Consider the following 19,472-nt stretch of genomic DNA (forward strand, 5'->3'; position numbering starts at 1 on the left):
ATGAATGACCTTGAACGTTAATTCTGGAGCTGCGTATGAAATCTTTCCGCTGTGGAGTCGATGTGAGATGAGACTTTCTTCGTTTCATCGGAATTATGAAAGATTCCTCGTGTGAGAGAGATCTCTTTATAGGTTCCATTTTCATCTCATGTTTCGGTGCAACGAAAATTGCTTGATTATTTTCGGTGAGCTTCTTTAATGGTTCAACTATTGGTTTAAAAGTTTCATTTAAACTGTCTTCCATCATTACTCTGTCTGATTTGAGTGCGCGATATTTTTGACGAATTACTTCACTTGCCTCAGCAATCTTCTTTAGAAGCTTTTTCTCCTTCATTTTGTAAAGCTATTCTCTATTCAATATATAGACTTGTTCAACGTTCAAGGTTAAACTAACATTTTTGACCATTAACATCACTCTTTAATCACAGCATATTTATTGAAACCCTTTCGATATCGTCGATTTTGCATTGCACTGTCTTTATCAATGACTAAAAATCCATAATCACGCTTCCAACAATTTGAACACAATTCATAAAATTTTTCAAACGCCATATCTGTATTTACATGTTCGTTATTTATGTTTTAGGTTAGTTCCATCTTGTTTAAAAATAATTAAAAAATTTGCATTATCACGTATTAGATGTTTTGGTATCCTTGCATAAGTCTGACAAAGATAAAAGCAATCAATCTTAGAATGTCTACCCATGGAGAAGTAGTCTCTTATATTGTCTTGCTTATCGGTTGCAACATCATCAAATATGAAAATTGAATTTGGTAGTGCTTCAGCTACTTTTATAACCTCGCTATTATTAGAAAATTGGAAATAACTAATTTCTTCATTGTCCGATAATAGTCGCTCCAAGTATCGATATTTTGGTTGCTGCAACGATTTTGAATAAACGTATAGGTTTTCAAATCTCACACCCTGAGGGCTTTCTATAAGGCTCAGCAATACATTTGTTTTTCCACAATTTGAAGGGCCACAAACTATACAGCGTATGGTTGATGGGAGTAGAGGTCCGTGACGTCTCATGCATTTATCGGTTGTTCGGTAATCTATGTTAGAAACACGAATACCGAGCGGCTGCTTTACGAAGTCCATGACTGAAAACTCTGTGGTCATACAACCTATTTATAGGAATGAAATGAATTGTTTGATCAGTTCTCATCATGCCGTTATTAGTGTTAGATGTGTCAAGTTTGGAGGTAATAACCGCTGAGCAGTTTGAATACATACCGAAAATTTTACTTTTAAAGTACTTTCCGCGTAGTATTCAAGAGGTTTGGAATAAATTGCCTGAACATATTCGTGCAGATCCTGAAGTACAACAATATCGCTGGTGTTTTAAACATCATAATCTACCTAATACAGATCACATTGATGGACCGCTCCCTTCAATAAAAGATTGCTGGGCTTGTCAGCAAACTCTGTGTGAGAAACAGAAAGAAAGTTCCACATGGTAAGCTACGGTTGTGGAACATTTTTCAATAAAATACTGAATAAATTACCGTTCGAAGTACACATACCTGGCTACAATTATTGCGGACCAGGTACTCGACTTCGAGAACGGTTAGCACGTGGTGATCCTGGTATAAATCCTCTAGACGAAGCCTGTCGTGAACACGATATCGCATATTCAATATATAAGGATCTGCCACCACGTCACCAGGCTGATAAAGTTCTTGCACAGCGTGCACGAAAACGTATTACTGCTAGTGACTCATCTTTACGTGAACGAGCAGCTGCAGCAGCAGTCTGGGCATCCATGAATGTAAAACGAAAACTTGGCTTAGGCCTACAAGTGCATGGAAGAAGCATGAAGAAAAGAAAAATTCGTGTACCGAAGAAACGAGGAGGTTTATTGAGGAAAAAGCAATTTACTCAACAAAAAAAACGGGGGGGTTTATTACCTCTGCTCCCACTGTTGAGTGCAGTGGGCGCATTAGCTGGGGGCGCAGCAGGTATAACAAAAGCTGTAAACGATGCGAAAGCATCCAAGAGACAATTGGAAGAGATACAGCGTCACAATCGTGTAATAGAAAGCAGGCGTGGACATGGTTTATACCTAACCCCTTACGGACGAAGGGGGAAGGGTTTGAAAAGGAGGAAATAAACCTCGCAAAAAAAAAAATAAGCAACCTCCCGAAATCTGGAGCTACTAGTAATATTCAATTATTACATGCATGTCAGGATATACCATATTTTCGAGGAGTTTTTATGCGCACATCTCTACCACAAACCGTACTATGCAATGAGTGTGCAATCGTGAATCTTGATGAAGATAAAGGTTCTGGTACACATTGGGTTGCCTACGTTAAACGTAATAATTACGTAAAATATTTCGACTCCTTCGGAAATTTGAAACCTCCAATTGAACTTTTAGATTATTTTGGTCCTTCTGCTATAATCTACTACAACCACGATCAATATCAATCGTATGATACAAGCATATGCGGTCAGTTGTGTGTCAAGTTTCTACGTGAACAATGTCTTTAACGGTTACGCTGTCTGACCGCGAGTCCATATTAGAGGCAGATTTTTTCCCACCGATCAATCTTCGGGAGGAGCAATATGAACTTGGTCTCGTAGACTTTCAGAGCTTCAATTCAATCGCTAATGTTGATGAGTCGAACAATAAGTTTTACTACGATACTGAAGATCTGACTATACCTACAGGTTGTTATGAATTGAGTGCTATAAATGATCTTTTGCGTACATTGATGCATGAGGCGGATAATGAAGATGTCATTATTCTACGTGCTGATAATAATACGTTGAAAAGTGAAATAAAGTGTAAATATCTGATCGATTTTACAAAACCTAATAATATAGGCTCTTTATTGGGTTTTTCGTCAGATCGAATTATTCAGCCGAACACTCTAGCCGAATCAGACCAGCCCGTATACATTATAAGGGTCAATATTTTACGAATTGAATGTAATATTACTGCTGGTGCATATACAAACGGCAAACCTCAACATGTTATACATGAATTTTTTCCAAGCGTGCCACCAGGCTATAAAATCTCGGAAACACCGAAAAACGTCATTTACTTGCCAGTCATTGTGAAAGTAATTGACCGTCTTACTTTGCGCATTCTCGATCAGGAAAACCGTCTAGTAAATTTCGGTGGGGAAGAAATTACAATTCGATTACACATTAGAAAATGCTAATTTACAAGAATACTTATAAATCACCGATACCAGATGAGCCTATCATCAGTCCAACAGTTGCTGCAGGAGCAGATACATTGGGTGGGGATTACGTTAGAAGACCGCTAACAAGAAAAAATATAACCTTTCTTCAATCACTGGGTTTCAAGGTCAGAAATAAAAATGGACCTGTTGGACGTAACCGCACAACCTGTGTACGACAATCGCATTACTAAAATGGAAATACATGCTTACAATCCGTATGCAAATGCATCATTGGGAAATAGTGACGAAATTCGAATTCCAATACAACAGCAAGATTTAATTCTTCTACCATGTGAGAGTTACCTATACATAGAGGGAAAATTAATCGAGGGCACTCGTGCTCAGGGTGCAACAGTTCAAGATACAGTGGGACTTGACTGCAATTCCATGGCATTCTTGTTCGATGAAATTCGCTATGAATTGAATGGTATTGAGATTGACCGCAGTAAGAATGTGGGTATTACTAGTTCCATGAAGAATCTCATTTCTCTGACTGGGGAGGAGAGTACGAGTCTACACCATTCAGGATGGTTTCTATCAGATTATAAGCCTACGAAATATTTTAATTTTTGCGTACCACTGAAAATGCTGTTGGGTTTTTGTGAAGACTATAGAAGAGTCATTATAAATGCACGTCATGAGCTCGTTCTCATTCGAGCGCGTAATGATACGAATTCGATATATTCTTCAACGAAAATCACCGACTCCAAAATTGATGTTCAAAAAGTGCAATGGAGAATTCCTCATATATCATTGAATGAATACACAAAACTTCAATTTCTACGTATTATCGACCAAAACAAAAGCCTCACCATGGCTTTTCGATCCTGGGAACTCTACGAATACCCGCTTCTACCAGAAACACAGAGGCATACGTGGGCTGTAAAAGCTGCAACACAATTGGAGAAGCCTCGATACGTTATTCTAGCATTTAGAACAAATAAGAAGAATACGCAGCATATGAAGGTGCTTGACTTCGATGATAGTTTTGTTCGTGATATTAAAGTCTATCTTAATTCTGAATTTTATCCGTATGATCGACTTGATACTGATACTGAAAAATCACGATTTTCTGTACTATATGATATGTATGTTAAATTTATCCAATCCTATTATGCTGGAGAAAAACCGTCGTAACCAATGCTTGATTACAACAATTTCTTAGAATATGGCCCTCTCTTTGTCATTGATTGTTCGCATCAAAACGAATCTATTAAATCTGGCACAGTTGACGTTAAAATAGAGATCGATTGTTCTAAAAATATTGCAAGTAATACTACTGCGTATTGTTTAATTATACATGATAAAATTGTTGAATATAACCCGCTTACAAGTATTGTTAGAAATGTAAGTTAATCGTTAATAGTTAGAAATGTAAGTTAATCGCTAATAGTTAGAAATGTATGTTAATCGCTAATAGACTATAGTTAAGCTTATCATTATAATGAAGGAAAAAAAATAATAAATAAGATATAATAATCATTTATTTGTGTTTAAATTATTCCTTACAAATGTTTTCTAAATTAATCTTTTGAAATTTGACTAACAATTGCAAATGTCATATTATTGTAATTTCCACCATGATACGTGAATGTTAATATTTGATTTGAAGCTGCATCTTGAAAATTCTTGAATTGTTCTGGTTTTTCCAGTAATGCCATCATCCTAGCAGGCAAGAAGAACCATTCCTTCGTAAGCAGCTTTGTTATTATTCTCTCTCCATATTTGGTTTTAATTTTCGATAATTCAGTTATTCGGTATGACCCCCCAATCTCCAAAGTATTCAGTTTTATAAAAGTTTTTGGTTCTACAGTTGCGAGTTCATTAATCTTAGTTAAATCCATTTCTATAATAATAAAATAATATTAAGAATAGAGAATAACGTAAAAAAGAAAAAATAATTCTTACCTTCTAAAGATTGTCTACGACAATTACGTGACAATAAAAAAATATTCTGTCTGCAACGTGAAACTGGTACTTTGCACTGCTTGAAGCTTCAATACTGCTATTACACCACAATAAAATATTATGACTGCAGCGTTACAGACTTGAACTTTCGACTGCTTCACGCTTCTAATCGAGACTGAATGAAATTTCCTAATTGCTAGCGTGGGTGACTTTGAATAATATCCTAGGAGGGAATAAGATATACACACTTGGAAATTGAGAGTAAGGGAAGTGTTGCAGGCAAACGAAACTTGGGTGGCTTTGAATAATATCGTAGGAAGGGATAAGATATACACGCTTATTGGAAATTGAGAGTGGAGGGACTGTTGCAGGCGAACGACATTTTTGATGGGTTACTCACTCATGATTGTAGATTTCAAAGAGAATTCATTATTTTAAACCTGTTGATACATGTATTCTTTAGATCAAGTAGTTGTTAATTAAAATAAATAAATCCATTTAATTATATACACGTTCCTTATATAAAGTGACATCAGTCTAGAATATAAACTTTTCATTGTTTAAAAGCAAGTCGTGAGATACACGTTCTTCAGATCAAATAACCGTCATCTAAAACAAATATATTTAATTCAAACGTGTCATAACACGTACTAGATGGTGCAGATAGTCACGTTCCTCAGATAAAGTAATGACAGTTTAAAATATAAACTTTTCATTATTTAGAAACGAGTCGTGAAATATACGTCCATTATTACTTGGGTTGGGAATACTAGCATCTTAAGGACATATCCTGAGTGCAGCTTAAAATTTACGAGCGCATCAATTGCTTTTCGACAATCTTACGTCACACTGTGACTCTGTTTAGCACGTGGGATCATTTGTCTGCTCTGCTTGTGAGAAAAGTCTTGAGAAAAAAATAGCTAGAGGCTGAATGATTTGTCTGGTCTGCTTGAGGGAGGAAAAGTCACGAAAAAATAGTTAGAGGCTAGTTTAGAGGGTAAAATATGGTCAGAAAGTATCGAGCGCATCAATGGCTTCTTGACAATCTTACTTCACAACTGTGACTCTGTTTAGCACGTGGGCTCATTTATCTGACCTGTTTGTGAGAAAAGTCTCGAAAAAAAATAGCTAGAGACTGGTTGAGAGGGTAAAATATGGGCAGAAGGTATCGGGTCAGTTTTAGAGAGCCCTGGGAAAGCTCATAGGAGGAACATTGGGTGGTACCTAGAATTTCACTCCCCATTGTTTCGCAAAAGGAAAAATAATGTCTGTTAACTATGTGACATGTAGAGCATGCTTACAGGAAGATGTAATGAATAATCTATTCACTTATAATATGCTTACAGTAATTTTTATTCAATATTCAAAAGATTTAACATATAATACTTTTATTCAATATATATATATATATATTGTAACGTGGTAGAATACACGTTACAGAAATGCATAGGTCTTTTAGTTTCTCCTGTCCCCCTTAGCGCCTCCTGCGATCCCCCCGGTATGAATGTGTATGTGTGTGTGTAGCCTGATGACCCTTCCGTGGAGCGACGATGTAGTTTTCCGATGTAGGAATATTGTAAGTGTCGACCACGGAAGGAGAGTAGATGTTTTTAGGAAATGGTATGATTGGGAATTGGGCGAATGTTTGTAGGATTAGGTGTAAATAGGATGATAGAAATTAAGAATATTTTATTTCAGGCTAAAACTAGTACTCATAAGTCTCCTCTGCTCCAACATGAGCTTGAAAACTGTTGTTCTCCTATCCTCTACGCTCCCATGCCCAAACGCTTATGATTCCCTCTCACTCTAACCTTCCCACTGAGCGCGACTGTTTACGCGACGCTCCTACCGTCCCCTCACCGCAAGTCCCCGCTGAGCGCCCCACCCATTCCTTTCCTCTACCGCGCCGCGCCGCTAGCGCGCCGAGCTGCGATCTCCCGCGCCCGCGCCATCCCCGCGCCACGGCTACCGCTTCCTCGACCGCCCAACTCCCCGACCACTACTCGCCGACCCCGCACCGCAGAGCCCCGCCCGGACCTCACCAAGCTACGAAGCAGACGACACGGATAGCCGAGACGCTACGAAACCCAGGGAACAGTGCGAATGCGGATCCCAGTCAATTGGATAGGTGATAATTGACTGATAGATCGAGAGCATGCGCTGTTGCCCTGAAGAATAATGAAATCCTAGGAATTAGGAAAAGGACCCGGGGCCCAGGACGAACGAAGAACCAAGGACCGGGCCACTTCTGTTCTAGAGTTAGGACTGTTCGCCGCGCCGAGCTCTCTCTCATTTATTGTGTAAGAGAAACAGAAGGGTCGTCGCCGTATTTTGAAAGGAGCTTCGTCTTTTAAATACGGGCCCCTTCTTCGGATTATTGAGTGGTCCCGACGTGGGATTTGTGGAGTTAGGAGATCGTGGTCGGAGTGGTCGCTGCCGTGTTCCCTCAAGTTCTTTCCCCGTATACCCCTGCTCACCCCTTTTCCCCCTTTCTTTTTCGTCCGCCCCCGAATAATTCCCTCCCCGCATTCCCCGAGTGAGAACCCGAAAAAACAGTGTATACGCGTATAATAAGTGTGCGTGAGCATCGCGGGAGGCCCCCTCCTTGAGATTTCGTGGAATAAAGTGGTTTCCACAGACAATATTTGAGTGTTTCGGATTATTTGTGACACCCCGGTTACAAATTGGCGCCCAACATGGGGCCCCGCCGCGAGTGGAGTGTTCAATTGCCCGCGAGTGTACGGGTTTTTTCGGTTTCTCGCTCTTTAGTGGTTTTCCTTTCCCTCTACCCTCCCCCCAGGGCGACCGTTGCTTCGACCTCGAGCTCCCGCGCTCCGTCGTGTCGCGGGTGACCGGACGAGTGCTATATTCTTGGATTTGTTTGTTTTGAGAAGTAACTTAGTGAATTTGAAAACTTTGAATTGAAAACTGTCGCCGTGCTGCTGCCCTGCCCTGCCGTACCGACCCGCCGCTGCCGCCGTCTCTCGCCGCCGCCGCTCACCGCCACCACCGCCAGACCCGACGCCCCCCCCCCTCCGGATTTGGACAGCTGGGAGTACCTGGTCGGCGAAATAAGGTAGGTGATGAGCTTCAGTATTCCCTCTCCTTCCGATTCCCTCTTAAATAATTATCGCGACGTGGTCCGTGTCCTCCCTTTACAGGTCGTGCTTTTAATTTTACGTTCATACGGGCTCGAGCTAACCGGTTCCCCCCCTGTACTTCGCGATCGACTTTTCAGGTTTCGTCGGCGGTATTTTTTCGGTGACATGTCCATCCCCTGGGAGATGGACATGGACGTAAGGGCCGCGGGGAATCAAACCGAGTCCTTCGATAGTGAAATTAGCGGGGATTCTTATTATTGGGATTCGATGCTCGCGCCGGACCGCCTTAGTTTACCCCCTTCGACTTTGACGTTTTCAGCTGATTATGACCTACCCCCGAGTGACCAGATACTGGACCCTGCTGCTACCCCTGTTACCCCTGCTAACCCTGCTACCCCCGCTACCCCCGAACCGAACCAACCCCCACCCCCCCCCCCCCCCCCCGCTTCTACGGTACCCCCCGAGTCGACCCAACCCCGCGAACCCCAATTAATAGATTTGTCCTTGGAAGAAATTCCGCCCACCCCTCACCGCTCTACCCGCCAACCCCGTCGGCCCGTGGTTAGTTTCTCCTCTCCGGTCGCGACGACCATTGCCGAAAATTCTTCGTGTTTTCAGGATTCGGCATGGACTGCGCCGCCACATCGGTCGAACCCCTTCCACCCCCTTTCGTTTACAGGTACTTCCGCGCCCAGATATGAAAATGTACCCTTAGCCTCCGCCGATGACCACCCTCCTCCCCTACCGCCCAAGCCACCCCGTTTACAGGTTTCTCGCAACCCGGATCGTGTGCCCGCCCCCCGCAGACTGCCCACAACCCTGTCAACGCATCCACCCTCTACATCCTACCGCTCTACCCCTCAACCCCCCCCTCCTTCCACCCCCCTCCCCCGCAATCCTCAGTTTCTTTGGAATTCAGCCTCGATTTTACATAGTACTTATACTATGGCCCCGTCCCGTCCGACCACCCCTCACCACTCTAGATTGCACGGACCGAAACAGCATGAAGCGGCGCCGCCAATGGCACGCCAAGCTTCATACCCAGTAGGTTTCAACGCAGAGCCTAGAGCCCCTTGTCTCCCCCCACCTCTTTCTACCCCTGCCCGACCCAACCTACCCCTATCAAACACTACCCTTCGAAACCTGGACCCTTTCCAATCGGAAGTCTCCCTATTTTCCGAAACCCTCACCCCGGAGATGCGTGCGTGGGACAGTCTAACCAAGTATATGCCCATTTTTACGGGACAGTTCGACGAGGATTCACGGGAATTCTTAGCCGAACTGAACGAATTGATTAGAGGAAGAAGATTGACGGAAGATGCCGTCCTTCGTGCCCTTCCCGCTGCCCTTGCCGGTACCGCCCTGAGCTGGTACCGACTCGAAAGCCCCTCATGGACTCGATACCGCGATTTTCTCGACGCGTTTTCCAGGACCTTTGCCATTTCTCACCCCGCCCACGCTATTCGACGAGAAGCAGAAGCCAGGACGCAAGGCCCTCAGGAACGACCCCTTGAATTCGTGATAAAGATACGGAAGATCTTGGAGAGAATGGACCCCCCGATGGATTTGGAACACCAATTAGACATGACCTACCACAACCTGCTGCCCGTTTACCGCCAGAAGATCGCCCGGGAAGGACTAAGGAGTTTTCAAGACCTGCTGATCGAGTGTCATCGAGTGGATACACGACGACTAGCCGACCGCTCCAAACATCCTGCCCCTCCACACCCGTCCGTCTCCCTTTTCCCTTCCGAAGCATATAACTATGTCACCAACCCCCGCAATCCCGCTGCTCCAGTCCAAGCCGAACTAACCATAGTTCAAGGACATGAACCCAAAATCACTTTTCCTCCCAGCCCTCCCCCTACCCGTCACCTCTCCCTGCCGATTGCCCCTACTGCTAAACCCTCCAAAACCAAACCTGAAAGAACCGTAAAGTCCCTGAGTAAAATAACCCCTCCCCCGCTCCCGACCGCCCCGCTAGACCCAAATCTACCCCTCCCTGGAAGTCCCGCCACCGGAGACCCGGACATGGAGAAAGCCCGCCCCCCTCAAGACACATGTTGGAACTGCCACCAGCCTGGACATCGGTTCCTGATGTGCCCACACCCTCGTGGGAAATTTTGTTATAGCTGTGGACAGATGGGCACGTACACGAAGATCTGCCCCAACTGCAAAACGCGCAAGCTTCAGGGAAACGAACAGAAGGGAAATCGCTAGGACTCGGCAATGTAACCATCCCCCCCAAGAGTCCCCGAAACGCTGTCGATTCCCTCCCCGAACTCTCCCCCGCGACCCCCTTAGAACAGGACCCCCGATATTTTTTAACGCTCCGGATTGGCCAACACACTTTCCCGGCTCTCTTGGACAGTGGAGCGGCCCGTTCTTACTTCGGACGTCGACTAGGCGAAATTTTGAAGAACCATCTACGACCAATCACCGCCTACATCCAAGTGGCTAACGGAGCCGTGGAACCGGCCCAGGGAGAAGCCCGAGTCCGCTTCCAACTGGACGACCAGGACGAGATTCTAGTAATTCGAGTGTGCAAGGCCTTGGGATATGACTGCATCCTGGGAGTGGATTTCCTAGAAGCTTTGCAAATCACCATGGACTTCGCCGAGCTGACTTGGAGAACCCCGAATTCCTCTCCCCGACCCCTCCGTCCCTCTGGTCCCACCGAACCCCTAGTGAACCTCACCCTCGCCAGCCTAGCCCTGATAGACCCTACCCCGTCCGAAAAAGAGACCTTGCAATCCCTGTGCCGAACCTTCATGCCCACCCCCGACCAAGCCCTCCCCCCTACTCCCCTTACAACCCACCGAATTGACGTCCAAGGCCATCCTCCCATCAAACAACGTCCCCGTCGCCTCTCCCCCGCTATGCTCAAAGTCGCTCACTCGGAAATCCAGGACATGCTGGCCGCTGGAATAATAGAACCGTCCAGTAGCGCATGGAGTAGCTGTCCCGTGATTATTAAGAAGAACAATGGAAAATTCCGCTTCTGCATCGATTACCGAGACGTGAACCGAGTGACGAAAAAGGACGCTTATCCCCTGCCCAATATAGATGCCATTTTGGATGGACTACGCACTGCCCGGTATATCACCAAATTCGACCTGAGCCAGGCCTACTTTCAAGTCCCCGTTGACCCCGATTCCCGCGAAATTACCGCTTTTACCGTCCCCGGAGCTGGCCTATTCCAATTCACCCGCATGCCCTTCGGTCTCACCAACGCCCCCGCCACTTTTCAACGCCTGATGGACCGATTAATACGCCCGGAATGGTCTACCCACGTTTTTGCGTATTTAGACGACATCATCGTCGTAAATGAGAATTTTGGAGATCACGCAAAATACGTGGAAGCCGTGTTGAAGGCATTGAAGGCCGCGAATCTCACAGTAAACCCAGAGAAGAGCGAATTGTGCTGCCAGCAGGTATGCTACCTGGGATATATAATCGACAAAGACGGCTTGAGAGTGGACCCGGAAAAGACTGCCCCGTTTCTTAAGTACCCTGCCCCGAGAACTGTCAAAGAATTACAACGCTTCCTAGGAATGGTGGGCTGGTACGCCCGATTTATCGACAAATTCTCCGAATTCAAGGTCCCCCTGACCCAATTATTGAAGAAGGATGCCCCTTGGCAGTGGGAGAATGACCAACAGACTGCCTTTGAATCCCTGAAGTCCGCCCTGTCCTCCACCCCCGTTCTCCTTCGCCCCGACTTTTCCCAACCCTTCATCCTCCAGACCGATGCCAGCAACTCTGCGATCGGTGCGGTCCTAACCCAAGTAAGCCAGGGAGCGGAGCTGCCGGTGGTGTTCGCGAGCTGAGTGCTAACCCCCGCAGAAAGGAACTATTCGACCACGGAAAAAGAGTGTTTGGCGGTCTTGTGGGCCGTAAAAAAGTTCCGTCCATACATCGAGGGTACGGCTTTCCGCGTAATAACTGATCACAGTAGTCTGCGGTGGTTGCAGAGGCTGCGCGATCCCACCGGAAGGCTCGCCCGCTGGGCGCTGGCTTTGCAATCCTTTGACATGACCATTGAACACCGCAAAGGCTCAGCTAACGTCGTCCCCGATGCCCTGTCCCGTATGTACCCCTCCCTGACCACTGCCCTTGCCACTATCGGATCCTCCCAAAACAATTGGTACCTCACCCGATTAAAAAACGTCCGCGAAGCCCCTTGGAAATACCCCGACTGGCGAGTCCATGAAGATAAACTATATTATCATCGGCCTAACCCCCTAATCGAACCCGCCTTAGAAGACACGAATGCGTGGAAATTAGTTTTGCCCCCCGAAAGCCGCCCCAGAGCCCTCAGCGATGCACACGATCCTCCCCAGTCAGGCCACTTAGGAATAGAGAAGACCTATGCCCGCCTTGCGCAAAGTTTTTACTGGCCCGGAATATACCACTCAGTCGTGAAGTATATTCGGACCTGCCGCCCTTGCCAAACCCACAAACATTCCACCCAAGGCCCTCCGGGATTGATGCGTGAACGAGTAGTGGAGGAACCATGGACGTTGGTAGCTGCCGATATAATGGGGCCCCTTCCGCAGAGTAAGAATCAAAACAAATATCTGTTGGTCTTTCAGGACAATTTCACAAAGTACGTCGAATTGAAAGCTCTGCGGAAGGCGGACGGGAAATCCATTGCCTCGGCCCTCTCCTCTCTTATCGTTCATCGCTGGGGTTGTCCGACGTTTTTCCTTACAGATAACGGCACGGAATTCGTGAACAAGGACATCAAGGCCCTAACGGAAGCGTACGGAATAACCCAGATCACCACCCCCCCCTACCATGCCCAATCCAACCCCGTCGAGCGCGTTAACCGTACCCTTAAAACCATGCTCGCGATGTACGTCGACGGAGATCACAGGGAATGGGACAAAAAATTAGAAGCCCTCCAGTTCGCGTTAAACACGTCCACCCAGAGCTCCACCCAATTCTCCCCCGCTTTCCTCAATTTCGGCCGCCACCCCCTCCCGATTAAGACCCTAATGAAAGAGCCCTCCCCGACCACGTACGAGCCCCGAGACACGGTAACCTGGGCCGACAGAGTGCGTAATTTAGGACACTTGCGGGACTTGGTCAAGAAAAACCTCGGTGAGGCCACTCTACGCCAAGCTGCCCGATACAACGAAGGACGACGGGACGTCACATTCCAGGTGGGCGACCAAGTCTTGCGGAAGTACTATGTACTCTCGTCCGGCACCCAGGGTTTCACCTCCAAACTCGCCCCTAAATTTATCGGTCCCTATACCGTGGAGACAGTCCTATCCCCCGCCGTGTACCAACTTAAAGGTGAAGATGGTACTCTAGTACCGCGAGTCCATGTCAAGGATTTGAAACCCTACCACGCAGCTTCCCCCGACTCACCCACCCCGACCGAATCGCCCACCTCCGTCTCTCCCCCAGTACCAACCACCGGACCGAAGATTCAGCGCAGGAAAAGAACGAGACCGGCAGGACTGCGCTCCAGTAGGGAGCCCTCGCCGGTGCCCGAGCCGCCTCAACGTCCTCCCCCCATACCGCCCCGAAGTCCCCCGCCTATACCGCCCCGATCTTCTCCCCCGCTACCTCCTATTCCTCCCCGATCACCGATTCATTTACGACCCCGAGTCCCTTCCCAGCCACCCCTAAGAAACCTCCGACTCCGACTCGCCCAGGCTGGTCCGAAACGTCGATGATCATCCAACTGGCAGCAGCAATTATTCTCTTCTAGTAGTGTCGCTCGTACCACTAGAACTACCGTAACTGCCCCGCCGCCCGGTGAACCCCGATGAACCCGTACTGAACGCACCCCTGATCGCCCTGCCACGATGCCCCCAGCCACGAACGACCTGCCCCGTCTATCACCCCCCCCCCCCCCCGGAGAAAACTAATACTAACTTGTCTTTTGCCCCGTTTCAGGATGTTACCGCACCAACGAGCTGGACCAAGGAGGATGCTGGGCCGGGAGGGTCGCGCTCCGCCCGGGAGCCCACCCAAGTCCCCGACCGCATCGCCCCCGACCCCCTTTAGCCCCTACGCCCCCTTCGAGCCCACCCCCGATATTTTCAGCCCCCCCCGCGGACTCCGGTGTCGAGGCCGGCGGTCTCCAGCCCCTCCCGCCGATCACGGGGGAGCTTCGCCGGAAGCTCCACCAGTCGATGCGGGAGGCGGCTAAGCCGCGGAGTTACCGGCGCCCCACCGCGGAGGAATGGAGGGAGGCCCGGACCGCAGTCCGGGAGATCGAAAAATCCCTGGGGGCGCTGGCCCCTCCCCGCCGACCCCGACATCTTGAATTGGGGGCCGCCGACCTCGTCGCTCCCGCCGCCCTATTGCCCCCGTCGCCTCCCTGGATCCCCCTCCCCCTACACCCTCCACCAGCTTCCACCGTCCCTCCCGACGTGCCCTGTTCCCCGAATTGCCCCCGTCACCCCGTCATATCCCATCCTCCCTTCCCCGTCATGCGGGTCCCCCGTCTTCCCGTCCGCCCATTCCCCCGTTCCGTCCCTCGACCCCCCTTTCTCCTCCCGTCCCTCGACCCCCCTTTCTCCTCCCGTCCCCACGGGTTCTCTCCTCCGCCCGCCCGCTGCCTCCATGTCTCCCCGTCCCCTATTCCTTCCTTCCACCGCCCCCGTCCGTCCTCCCATGCCCCTCCGAGCCTCCCCTCGCCGCCTTGTCCCTGCCCCTTCCCTGATCCCTCCCCTCATGTCCCTCAACATCCCCGTTCCTTCCCCACTGTCCCAGCCAAGCCCTCCCCGTGGTCCCATGACTCCCCTCCTGTCCCTTCAAGCCGTCCCATCCTCCTCCACCACCTATCCTTCCCCCCGATCCCCTCCCGTCCATTCCCTTCCCGCTCCCGCTCCCCGTCCCTCCCCGTCCTATAGCAGCGTGGTGGCTGGACGCACCCCTTCCCGCCGGCCGCATCAGCCGGGGTGTTGGGCTTGCGGGGGAAGCGGGCATACCTTCCAAGAGTGCCCGCTCCCCAACCGCATCCTCTTCTGCCACCGGTGTGGCTGGGAGGGGGTGTCCACCCACACCTGCCCTCATTGTTGTCCCCGCTAGCCCCCCCACCTTAAGTGTTGTCTGTCCTATCTGTGTCTGTCCCCCTGCACTCCCCGTTATTCCCCGCTGCCCCTAGTTGCCCCGATCGCCCCATAACGTCCTCGCCCTTCCTGCCACGTCTACCCCGTCTGCCCCAAACCCAGGCCCTCCCCGACGACCCCGCCCATCGGCCCAGATTACGCCACCGTCGTTAGAACAATGATCTTTAGTAAATTTCAGATGAGGATGAGGACAATAAGGCGCTTATAGCGGGATGTATCGTGTATGATCGGCCTCGAAGGTCGCCCGGGAAAAGAAGCATCGAGCCGCGGCTTGGTAATCTCCTCCGGGGGCTAGAATTCTCGTACCGTCCGTCGCAATAAATTCCGGAAATTAGCGCCTGTCCCATCCATATATAGATTCTAGTTCGCGAATGTCCACCCCCCTTTTTCCCCGATTCGAGCTGTTGCGGCTTTGGACAAGCCAATTAATTAATAGGAGTGATATCCCGGTTGGGGCAACGCCCCCCGGTTCCATGCATGCCTCCCACTCCTCCATCCAGAAGCTCATCGCCGGCCACGCTGTCCAGGTAAGATCCAAACATTTAATTCTTTTTTCATTTTCTTGTTGTGAGTGAGCGTGCGGTGGTTGGAGTTGCGCGACCAGCGTCTGGGTTGCAGCAATCGGTTTTGTCTTTTTCGCGAACTAGCACTCGTCGGTTCCCGCGCCGCGCATGGATTCGCCCCTCCCGTCCCCTAAGTCGTGGCCCCTGTATTAATTTTATTCTTTAGTATCACAGGATACTATCTTTAAGTATTGGATCGGTGGACGACCCCACTGATTCTCCCTTCTGTCCAATAGGACCCTTAAAAAATTTATGTAATTGGCTACTCGGTCTCGGCAGCCTGGACCTAGCGCAGCGGCGCTAGAGTCCAAGAACAAGTAAAGGCGTAAGACGCCATAAAAATAAGATTGTATAGAATCAGAGGCTACGGCCTCCAGAAAACCACCTTGTATATAGTAGTTCTAAGTATATCGCCCCCTGTACATTGTCCCCCCCCCCCCCCGCTCGCACCCTATAGTAGGGGTTTTTATAGAAAATTAAGAAAATTGTCTAAGGGGATCCTTCTCGTCGATGCCTCACTAGAATAAGAATAGTTAAGTATAGCTTAGATAAGTGTCAAGCCGATTGCCCCCCCCCCCCCCCCCGAGGTCCGAGCTAAGTGGGGAGGAGTTGTAACGTGGTAGAATACACGTTACAGAAATGCATAGGTCTTTTAGTTTCTCCTGTCCCCCTTAGCGCCTCCTGCGATCCCCCCGGTATGAATGTGTATGTGTGTGTGTAGCCTGATGAACCTTCCGTGGAGCGACGATGTAGTTTTCCGATGTAGGAATATTGTAAGTGTCGACCACGGAAGGAGAGTAGATGTTTTTAGGAAATGGTATGATTGGGAATTGGGCGAATGTTTGTAGGATTAGGTGTAAATAGGATGATAGAAATTAAGAATATTTTATTTCAGGCTAAAACTAGTACTCATAAGTCTCCTCTGCTCCAACATGAGCTTGAAAACTGTTGTTCTCCTATCCTCTACGCTCCCATGCCCAAACGCTTATGATTCCCTCTCACTCTAACCTTCCCGCTGAGCGCGACTGTTTACGCGACGCTCCTACCGTCCCCTCACCGCAAGTCCCCGCTGAGCGCCCCACCCATTCCTTTCCTCTACCGCGCCGCGCCGCTAGCGCGCCGAGCTGCGATCTCCCGTGCCCGCGCCATCCCCGCGCCACGGCTACCGCTTCCCCGACCGCCCAACTCCCCGACCACTACTCGCCGACCCCGCACCGCAGAGCCCCGCCCGGACCTCACCAAGCTACGAAGCAGACGACACGGATAGCCGAGACGCTACGAAACCCAGGGAACAGTGCGAATGCGGATCCCAGTCAATTGGATAGGTGATAATTGACTGATAGATCGAGAGCATGCGCTGTTGCCCTGAAGAATAATGAAATCCTAGGAATTAGGAAAAGGACCCGGGGCCCAGGACGAACGAAGAACCAAGGACCGGGCCACTTCTGTTCTAGAGTTAGGACTGTTCGCCGCGCCGAGCTCTCTCTCATTTATTGTGTAAGAGAAACAGAAGGGTCGTCGCCGTATTTTGAAAGGAGCTTCGTCTTTTAAATACGGGCCCCTTCTTCGGATTATTGAGTGGTCCCGACGTGGGATTTGTGGAGTTAGGAGATCGTGGTCGGAGTGGTCGCTGCCGTGTTCCCTCAAGTTCTTTCCCCGTATACCCCTGCTCACCCCTTTTCCCCCTTTCTTTTTCGTCCGCCCCCGAATAATTCCCTCCCCGCATTCCCCGAGTGAGAACCCGAAAAAACAGTGTATACGCGTATAATAAGTGTGCGTGAGCATCGCGGGAGGCCCCCTCCTTGAGATTTCGTGGAATAAAGTGGTTTCCACAGACAATATTTGAGTGTTTCGGATTATTTGTGACACCCCGGTTACAATATATATATATATATATATATATATATATATAATTAATTATATGAACATCCACAGCGTTTATTAAAAAGTATGTAAATTAATTGATTTTAGAAAGAGTAAATTTAATGTTTAAAGATGTTTGTTTTTCTAATAGGATTGATAATAGTTCACTTTTTCTCTCTCTTTCACTCTGTGGATAAAAATTGGTGACCCTTCAGGATAAATAATTTTATAATTATTTTCAAAGCGGTGGCTTTCGAATTCAGAAGTAAGTCAATTGTGGTATTATTTCTATTCTATTACAAGATTCTGTTAATATTATTTATTACAATATATAGACTCATTAGTATACATTAGATATATTTTATTAAAGTCGACACAAGCCTAACGAGTAGCCAGTGGTCTGGTGACTAACGTAGTTTGCTATGCTGTATGTACAATGACCGGCAGAAATGGCGTCCCTTGATGCGTTTAGGAACCGCATTTTAGGATCCTTCACTGTATACTCTATTCTGCTAGGCGGAGATAGGGGAATGGAACGCGATAACTATAGTAGTTAGTTTATCTCGCTCTAAATGCGTGAGTGCGAAAGAGAGAGCTTTATACGGCATAGCAGGGCAAGCCAGGCGTCCCGAGGCTTATTTCTATCTGTGCCATTGCCTATGGCTATCTCTCTCGCTCGGTAAGAATCATTCGTCCGTCCTTGTTTAGGTCAGTTCTACGCCAATGGATACTCTCTAAAGAAGATTTTCTCAGGCGACACCATTGAAGACTGCGATTACAGCGGGGATTTTAAAATACTGTGCACCTGTCACTGTCAAACGTCAGTATGAAAGATTATTGTCGCTTACAGCGTTTGGTGCAATTAACATTATAAGTCTGGATTATTATGTGATATTCTGTAATGCACATATATATATACATATGTTAATTTACTTTTAATTTTTTAAACCAATAAGTTATTGGCATTATAGAAGAAACTCATTTAAATATAAGAATATACTGGTTTCCACTTATGTAACTTTTCTTGTAAATATAACATAATTTTAATTAATAAAATTCACTCGTTTATTAATCAGACTAAGAAGAGTTATTTCTTTTAAATTTTAACATGTATAGAATAATATCCTAAACGCGCACACTTAACTAATTATTATTAGAGAAATATTTTTATAATCGTTACACATTGATAATAATATATCTCAATATCCTTCAGTTTAAAATATCATTTACATTGAAGAAACCTTGATCAATGGTCATGAAGAGTTCGTGGCTCAATGGCTATGTCGCTTGCCTCGAAGATTAGTTAGAGCGCTTTTGTCGGTGGTTCGAGTCCCGCGGGAGATATTTTTTTTTTCGTTTTAAAAGCATTATTATCTTTTCTTTTTGTTAATTATTTGGAAGCATTGCTACTGCCTCCAAAAATATTTTTGCAAACCTTAAAATATACAATGTTTTATTTATGCTTTTTTTGTAATCTAATCCATATGAGCAGGAGCTCGCTTCTTCGGCATTTGTTTTGATCGGAAGTGCATGTAAACAAACCACTGAATAGCTTGTTTCTTTTTGATAAACTGTTTCATTGCACTCTAGGTGGTTAGAGCTCGCGCATCGCTATTAGTTTTCGCGTATAATGGCACCGAATATCGAAGTTTGGTTGAGGGGGCGAATTGTAGGCCTTTGGGAGGCTGGAAAATCTAATTTAGAAATTGCAGCGCTTACAGGTGTTTCGGTGAAAACCGTTCGCC

The 19,472-nt window shown here is 47.5% G+C and overlaps 1 protein-coding gene across 1 annotated transcript; it reads right to left on the reverse strand.

The window, feature by feature from the left end:
- Positions 1-14,807: 14,807 nt before the first annotated feature.
- LOC136775224 (glycine, alanine and asparagine-rich protein-like) lies at positions 14,808-15,245 on the reverse strand. The gene has a single exon (XM_066729799.1). The coding sequence runs from the start codon at positions 15,243-15,245 to the stop codon at positions 14,808-14,810; it is 438 nt and encodes a 145-aa protein (XP_066585896.1).
- Positions 15,246-19,472: the final 4,227 nt, after the last annotated feature.

Source organism: Prorops nasuta, unplaced genomic scaffold, assembly GCF_024137725.1.
Source record: "Prorops nasuta isolate Cenicafe-Biocafe unplaced genomic scaffold, Cenicafe_Pnas_1.2 PNAS00007, whole genome shotgun sequence".
In the NCBI taxonomy this organism is placed as follows: domain Eukaryota; kingdom Metazoa; phylum Arthropoda; class Insecta; order Hymenoptera; family Bethylidae; genus Prorops; species Prorops nasuta.